This window comes from Chanodichthys erythropterus, chromosome 18 (genome assembly GCF_024489055.1).
Source record: "Chanodichthys erythropterus isolate Z2021 chromosome 18, ASM2448905v1, whole genome shotgun sequence".
NCBI lineage: Eukaryota > Metazoa > Chordata > Actinopteri > Cypriniformes > Xenocyprididae > Chanodichthys > Chanodichthys erythropterus.
In genome coordinates, this window is record NC_090238.1 from 29,413,893 (window position 1) to 29,423,081 (window position 9,189).

The 9,189-nt window shown below is 35.3% G+C and overlaps 1 protein-coding gene across 1 annotated transcript; it reads left to right on the forward strand.

Moving 5' to 3' along the window:
* The first annotated feature begins 864 nt into the window (after nt 1-864).
* Nucleotides 865-7,713, forward strand: chmp3 (charged multivesicular body protein 3). Its single transcript, XM_067367287.1, has 6 exons — nt 865-1,006; nt 1,285-1,345; nt 1,451-1,630; nt 2,226-2,347; nt 2,430-2,544; nt 6,004-7,713. Exons 1-6 carry the CDS (start codon nt 962-964, stop codon nt 6,147-6,149), a joined length of 669 nt encoding a protein of 222 aa, XP_067223388.1. The 5' UTR covers nt 865-961; the 3' UTR covers nt 6,150-7,713.
* Nucleotides 7,714-9,189: the final 1,476 nt, after the last annotated feature.

A 9,189-nucleotide genomic window follows, 5' to 3' on the forward strand; every position in this document is an offset into this window, starting at 1 on the left:
TAAACGACCTATGAGGATGTCAGGGGTCAATCACTGGATGTGCTGAAAGGAAATAAATAAATATTTAAATAACCCTTATAATTGAAAATATCTGAATATAATTGAAGGCAGATATTTATTGAGATATTACAGAAAGGCGTTGCTGGATGGGTTTATTTCTTATTTATTTATTTTTTTGACGGGGTGAAATTAATTCGTAACACCAAACGTGTCCTATACATTGTAAATACGCTTATTTTCTCAGCAGTTCAGTTCTTGTTTTGCAGTGAACCTAATTAAGAATCAAATTATCATTTAAAATATTCAAAGCCTGGTGAGACCAAAGAGTCGCTTTATCAAAGGGTTGCACTATTTAGTTTCTAAAGCCTTTACCAGTGAGCCGCAACAATGAGAAACAAACAACATAGGGAATGAATACCCCCAAAAAAAAAAAAAAAAAAAAAAAAAAATATATATATATATATATATTATTATTATTATTATTATTAATTATTTGATTTTCGATGTTTAAATCACTATCCTAAAAATTAATTATTTTATCGTGTAGTTTTAATGCCGTTAATTGTATGAAAGTGTATTTATTATTTATCACATTATTTATTTAAATTGTAGAATATTGTGACGACAAAATTTACTATTTAGACATTAACAAACAATGACAAAACCATTTATATTAATTAATAAATGTTTAACATCACCATGGTAATGCAGATAATAATGACTAAACGTTTTTATGAATCGGCAACTAAAATGTTTGAATCATGCGGATGTAGGGGGGGGGGGGCATAGGGGGAATTACAGGTGGAGTCGGACTTTTATTTTGAAATGTAAACTATACTCCCCATAACCGGAAATTACCTATGTTGTCATACGTCGAGAGGCTGGAATCAGGAAGTGGACTTGTAATGTACTATTTAGGTTGAGCTCGTCTCTGTTCGACTATTTAATTTACAAGTTTAAAATGGGGCTTTTTGGAAAAACACAAGAGAAACCACCGAAGGACCTTGTAAGTGAAACATCGATCACAGTGGACGACGGGTGTTAACGGGTTTTAATAAATGTTCCATTGTAAATAATAGCAGGCCTATAAATAGCTCGCTTGTCATACTTGTTAGTTACATGCTGTATTACGTCATGTCTTTATTATTTACACACTTTAAAGTTGTGACCCGTACGTGGATTTTTATGAAAACCAAATTCAATAAATCGGCTTTACACGCTTGTTGGTTAAGCCCAATCACAACAGGTTGTTGATCTCAAACTGTCTTCATCTCTTTTCCACAGATCAATGAATGGTCTCTCAAAATCAGGAAAGAAATGAGGGTTATTGACAGACAGATCAGAGGTGTGGTCAAAATACACTGTTTATTATTGATTTGATCAGTCACAGTCTATTCTAATAATGTAATTGTTCAATTTGGTAACTGTACTTGTGTGTAATTTTCCTTAGATATTCAAAGAGAGGAGGAGAAGGTGAAGAGATCCATCAAAGATGCTGCAAAGAAGGGTCAGAAAGACGTCTGCATCATCCTCGCCAAAGAGATGATTCACTCAAAGAAAGCTATCAACAAGCTGTACGCCTCTAAAGCCCAGATGAACTCTGTGCTACTCAGTATGAAGAATCAGTTGTGTGAGTATAGTTTTCATTTTGCAGACCCAACAATAAAAAAAAAGATACATTTCTAGTTTCAACATTTTTTGGAGATATTCCTCTTTAAAAGAAAAAAAGTATCAGCTATATGCAAAGTGACCCACATTTGGTTTTTGACCACTGAAAATGTGTACAATTTACTCATGGAGCCACATTGAAATCATTTTATCTCTGGAAATGAGCCATATAGGGCCATAAAATATAGATACTAAAAGAAAACTTTGTTGATAAACAAAATATAAAAGAATATTAAGAGATCATTAATGCTCCTTGAGTTATAGGCATGCAGACTTCAGGCAGAAAAAAACATTCTGGCTCCAAATCTCAGCTGAAAATGGTCCCCCTACAAAATAGTGAATTACTCAGTAAATATACATCCATGACATTTAATATTTTGGTTTTATACTATATTATACAGTGGTATGTCTGATCATGAACGTGATGACACAGTGGATTATTTACATAAGCAGACCGAATGACAGAATTTTCATTTTTGGGTGAACTAACCTTTTAACATAAAAAACCTTATTGTAAAGTGTTGCTCATGCTTTTGTCCACTGGTTTCCCATTACAGCTGTATTAAGAGTGGCAGGTGCCTTGCAGAAGAGCACAGAGGTCATGAAGGCCATGCATAGCCTGGTTAAAATCCCAGAGATTCAAGCCACCATGAGAGAACTCTCAAAAGAGATGATGAAGGTACTTACATGAACACTTCTTCAAAGAAACTTCTTGACGAGCACATGTAACACATCTAACGTGGAGCACTCATACTACACAGGCTGGCATCATAGAGGAGATGCTGGAAGATACAATGGAAGGGATGGATGATGAGGAGGAGATGGAGGAAGCAGCAGAGGCTGAGGTTGACAAGATCCTCTTTGAGATTACAGCTGGTAAGGAACCACATATCCATCATCCAGGATGTGGAAATGGCCATTTTATCTCGCATCCCAAGGCTTTTCTTATTATGATAAATGCTTTAGCACAAAACATTTAGCCATTTTTAGGGTTTGGATGAAAATATTGATTTCTCAATTTTCATTTTGATGAACCAGTATTGATTTTTAAATCCCAAGAATGAATCTTTTCGATAGCACCTGCCGTCCAATAAATCGCATTAAGCTTTGTTACTTTTGCTATGAAAAGCCATTCAATGACCATAACTCATAAAAAAATTAAACTCTATAGAGGAGCGTTTTGATAAATACATACACTATTTGCATATTCATTAAATTTATTTGAACTCCCCTTGTGGTGAAAATCAAGTTTTTAATGTTATGTCTATTTGGTGTTTTTAACATTTTAACATTTCAACAAGTCAACACTATTGTTGAGTATTTTGTCTTCAAAACGGCAGTGATCTAAAGACAACATGTGGTTTGAAGTCGCTAGTGTCACAAACTACCTTGTAACCAATCACGTTAACTTGCGGGCGGGCTTTAGCAAAGGAGTCGTGTAAAATTAGCAACACATTATTAGCTGTTTGATAACACAGTCAAGCAAAAAGACTAGTTATATTAATTACCGTTATGTGTCCGATGTTGTAAAAAGCTATACCATTGTGCGGCGTCTACCTCAGTAATTTGACTGAGTGGATCTCTGACCTTGTGCAAGTGAGTTGGAGATGGGACTAATTAGCATAATCATAGATCCGTGTGTACTAAATGAAGCATGGGTGTATAGTTACATTCAAGCTATTTTAAGGCATGAAGTTTTTCTCACGAAAAAATAACATTTAAATATTTCATTTTGGTGATAAAAGATTAGTTTTAAAGGGTTAGTTCACCCAAAAATGAAAATTATTTAATTGATTACTCACCCTCATGTCGTTCCAAACCCGTAAGACCTTCGATCATCTTCGAAACATGAATAAAGACATTTTTGATGAAATCCGAGAAGTTTTTTTTATCCCCCATAGACCGCAATTTAACCACCACTTTCAAGGCCCAGAAAGGTACTAAAGACATTGTTAAAACAGTCGATGTGACTGCAGTGGTTCAACCTTAATTTTATGAAGCGACGAGAATACTTTTTGTGTGCAAAAACAAAACAAAATTAATGAATTTATTCAACAATATCTTCTCTTCTGTGTCTTTCACTTACGCTGTTTACGTCCAGCACTTCCTACAGGTTCTTTTATTGATATGAAAGAAAAAAAAGAAAATTGAAAAGAAAATATATACAGTGGCATGAAAAAGTATGTGAACCCCTTGCAGAATCTGTGAAAATTAGAATTATTTTAATAAAATAAGAGGGATAGTACAAAAAGCATGTTATTTTTTGTTTAGTACTGTCCTGAGTAAGATATTTTACATAAAATGTGTTTGCATTTATTTCACAAGACAAAACAATAGCTGAATTTATTAAAATAACCCCATTCATAAGTATGTGAACCATTGATTCTCAATACTGTGTGGTTACCTGATGATCCACGACTGTTTTTATGTTTTGTGATGGTTGTTCATGAGTCTCTTGTTTGTCCTGAGCAGTTAAACTGAGCTCTGTTCTTCAGAAAAATCCTGCAGCTCCTGCAGATTCATCAGTTTTCAAGCATTTTTGCATATTTGAACCCTTTCCAGCAGTGACTGTATGATTTTGAGATTCATCTTTTCACACTGAAGATAATTGAGGGACTCAAACTCAACTATTAAAAAAGGTTCAAACATTCACTGATGCTCCAGAAGGAAACACGATGTATTAAGAGTCGGGGTGTGAAAACTTTTGAACAGGATGAAGATGTCACAATCTTTCTAATTTTGTGTAAATATTGTATATTGTATTATATATTGTTTTTCATTTAGTACTGCCCTTCGGAACCAACAGAAGATACTTGCATGTTTCCCAGCAGAAAAATTAAGGAAAATTTACCTTGATATTTGAATTCAAAAGTTTTCACCCCTCGGCTCTTAATACATCGTGTTTCCTTCTGGAGCATCAGTGAATGTTTGAACCTTTTTTAATAGTTGTGTTTGAGTCTCTCAGTTGTCCTCAGTGTGAAAAGATGAATCTCAAAATCATACAGTCACTGCTGGAAAGGGTTCAAATATGCAAAAATGCTTGAAAATTGATGAATCTGCAGGAGCTGGAGGATTTTTCTGAAGAACAGAGGTCAGTTTAACTGCTCAGGACAAACAAGAGACTCATGAACAACCATCACAAAACATAAAAACAGTCGTGGATCATCAGGTAACCACACACAGTATTGAGAATCAATGGTTCACATACTTATGAATGGGGTTATTTTAATAAATTCAGCTATTGTTTTGTCTTGTGAACTAAATGCAAACATCTTTTATGTAAAATATCTTACTCAGGACAGTACTAAACAAAAAATAACATGCATTTTTTTATTATCCCTCTTATTTTATTAAAAAAATTCTCATTTTCACAGATTCTGCAAGGGGTTCACATACATTTTCATGCCACTGTATATATATTTATAAAATGGTTAGTTCCTGTCCTTGATTCAGATTGGGCAATAGCTGTGTTTTATTCACGATATAACCGCTTCACCCAATGGTTCTGTGTATCACTACACAACACCCTTAGCAACCACTCTGAGCAACGTAAACTGTTTGTTCTCAATTTATATTGTTTATTGAAGCTTACTGTATTATGTAGAAGAGTATTGTGAGAAAAAGATCGATTGAACGAGTTTATTACCTGCATTCAGATTTAGCATTTTCCTCCAGGTCAGTCCTATGTTCATAATAAAAATCTGTTTAAATGTCCGATGTATTATCCTTTCCTTTTAAAAGTTAAGAGGTTTTCCCATGACTGACAGCGCTAGTCAAAGCATTTGTCAGTTTTTGTCTTGTTCCGTGTTCACAACAGTTCAGTCTTTTCAATGTAGTGCTATACAAATAAATGTGGATTGAATTTAATTGAAAAGTCTTCGCCACTGACTGACACACTCACAAAGACTTTGTCGCCATCTAATGGCACAATAATGTAACTTCTGTTGCTGTTCATGGTCAGGGACTATTTTTTCCGGCAGAAGGAAGGCTTTAGTGATAGTTCATGAAAGTTGCATTGATATATACTTTTGGCTTTAATATTTGTATTGTGTGGTAACCATTATATAAAAGCAATATGGTACTCGAGGCTAGTGCTGTATCATTAATAAGTCACGGCTGAAGGGGTTACAAGCACTCTGCTTCACGTCGAGCCTTCAGCCGTGACTTATTCACGATACAGCACAGCCTCTCATACCTTATTGCTTAGATATGTGTATGTATATATCCAAATTAACTGAATCAAATTATGCAATTTGGGTCAATGCCCAGTCCTCATTATGCAGTCACTGATAATTAATGGAGAACCAAAGCTGAAAGTATTGCTTTGTTTAACAGGTGCACTTGGAAAAGCTCCCAGCAAAGTCACAGATGCCCTGCCTGAACCAGTGCCGGTCGGGGCCACGGCAGCCTCAGAAGATGAAGAAGAAGAAGAAGAAGATATAGAGGCAATGCAGTCCAGGCTAGCAGCACTGAGGAGCTAAAGGACCTGTGTTCCTTACCTTCAAGCTCTATAGGCATAGATAGCATATCTTACTTCCTCTGTAGCTTTTCTACCCACAAAGACACTTTGGCATGTTAAATATAGAACTAAATTCGGACTTCACGTAAAATGAACAAAGCTATATTGAAGTGGATATAGAATAGAAACAAAAATTCTATATTTCTATCAATTTCTAACTCTTTATTATGTGTGATAATAATAATAATAATGAACAGTGAAGTCAGATATTCAGTTGTTGTATTCATATGGTAGCAGGTGGATGGCCGTTTCAAATCATTCATTTTTTACAATATTTTGGCTCCACTCATTTGAATCTATGCCTATAGCTAAGCAGCTTGTCCAAGGATCTGTTGTGCAGTGTTGTCATATCGGTGTCGGTCTTAGTCGTTTTGTCTCTGTTGTCGAATTCGCAGTTTTATCTCAAGCCTTTCTTTGGCTAAGTGAGTAGTTCTTTACTATATCTGGCAAATTTGTTTTACTGAGTAGGACAAATTCATGGAAGCCATTACTTGTAAATCTTGTACAAATACTGAATATAAAAATAAATCCGTTTGCATTATTTTGTAAGTAAAGTTGTCGGAAAGTTATAAGACAGGCTTTCAGAATAAAGGAATGGCTGTGCTCGATAACTGACTGGCTTTTACACGCCTGGTGTTTTGGAACTTGAATGAGCTGATCCCGTTTCTGTCTTTGTTTCTGTTTAGTTTGTTACTTTTGGATGTTTAATATGGTTTAAATCCACTTCTGTCTTTGTACATTTTTTCTTATGAGTATTATGCCTTTGCTTTTAGGTGACTGAAATGCCTGTTTAACATGATGTAAATGGCTGACAATTTATGTTATGCTTTCTTCAACCTGGTCCATATTATATTTTAAGTTGAATGGTCAGCTGAGTTAGTTTGCTATTATTCTAACATGTCTACATATGAAACAGATGCTCTTTGTGCATTATAATTAGTTTTTTAGTATGGCGTGACCATTAATATCTGCTTATTTGACATAAACTGTTGCTAAGTATGGATTTTATACAGATCCAATCTCAATATGTTGGCTCATGAACCAAATGGATTATTTTAGCTTCATTTCATACCTTTGCTGTTGTGGAAAAACATTCACATCTGCATAAAAAAAGTTTTGTAAATGGGGAAAAATAACACTAATAAAATTTTATAGACAAAAAGAGTACATTTCACAACATTGATGAAACGATGTTGTATTGTTATCTGTTAATATCTCATATAAGTTATGGGGTTTTTACAGTAACTCAATAGCCCTTGTGGACTATGTTATTATCTGCTGCTTTAGTAGAGATTCTCAGAGGGTTATTTTACTTACCTCAATCTCTCTCCTTTTGACTCCCTCCCTGTCCACTCATCCAAAGCTTTGTGAAAGAAACCAGATCTTTTTTGGAGTCTTTATACTGTGAATCTGGGTTACTTCTCTATAGAAGCACTGTTTATTTCACAAAGACGGATGACTGCTTAAAAGATTGAGTTTAGAGTATTTAAAGGGTTCACCCTCATGTCGTTCCAAACCCGTAAGACCTCCGTTCATCTTCGGAACACAATTTAAGATACTTTAGATTTAGTCTGCAAGCTTTCTGTCCGTCCATTGAAAATGTTTGTACGGTATACTGTCTATGTCCAGAAAGGTAATAAAAACATCATCAAAGTAGTCCATGTGACATCAGTGGGTTAGTTAGAATTTGTTGAAGCATCGAAAATACATTTTGGTCCAAAAATAACAAAAACTACGACTTTATTCAGCATTGTATTCTCTTCCGGGATCCTTTCCATTGAATTGATTCCACTGAATCCTTTCATCTGTCGGCATTAGAAATGCACTTTTACGTCGCCGTGGTTGTTTTTGGTGATTAGGTCATCCGCAACATTTTGAAGCATCGAAAATACATTTTGGTCCAAAAATAACAAAAACTGACTTTATTCAGCATTGTTTTCTCTTCCGGGTCTGTTGTCAATTCGCGTTCACGACTCCGCTTCTTCTTCTTCTTTCCTGTTTTACGGCGGTTGGCATCCAGCTTATTGGTGCATTACCGCCCCCTTCTGCTGCTGATGTAAGACGCTGCTGGCGTGTTATCTAGTGCGCCCGAGCTTCGTTTACAGTCTGAGGGAGACGCACGCTGTATTCATGCTATTCTACATCGTTTGTATTTTGGGATTGCTATATTTTTTTTTTTAAATGGTGCGTAAGTGTGCATGTCAAGGATGTCCTAATCACCAAAAACAACCACGGCGACGTAAAAGTGCATTACCTATGCCGACAGATGAAAGGATTCAGTGGAATCAATTCAATGGAAAGGATCCCGGAAGAGAATACAAAGCTGAATAAAGTTGTAGTTTTTGTTATTTTTGGACCAAAATATATTTTCGATGCTTCAAAAAATTCTAACTAACCCACTGATGTCACATGGACTACTTTGATGATGTTTTTATTACCTTTCTGGACATGGACAGTATACCGTACAAACATTTTCAATGGAGGGACAGAAAGCTCTCGGACTAAATCTAAAATATCTTAAACTGTGTTCTGAAGATGAACGGAGGTCTTATGGGTTTGTAACGACATGAGGGTGAGTCATTAATGACATCATTTTCTTTTTTGGGTGAACTAGCCCTTTAACTAGCCCGAACACAAATTAAGATATTGTTGATGAAATCTGATGGCTCAGTGAGGCCTCTATTGAGAGCAAAGCCATTCAAACTCTCAAGGTCCATAAAGGAACTAAAAACATATTTGAAACAGTTCATGTGAGTTCATTGGTTTTATCCTAATATTACAAAGCAATAAGAATACTTTTTGTGCGTCAAAAACAAAATAAAGACTTTTCAGCAATATCTATATGGGCCGATTTCAAAACACTGCTTCAGAGCTTTACGAATCAGTGAATCGAGCACCAAAGTCACGTGATTTCAGCAGTTCAGCCATTTGATTGGAGATCCGAATCACTAGTTTGAAACAAAAGATTCATAAAGCTCAGAAGCTTCATGAAGCAGTGTTTT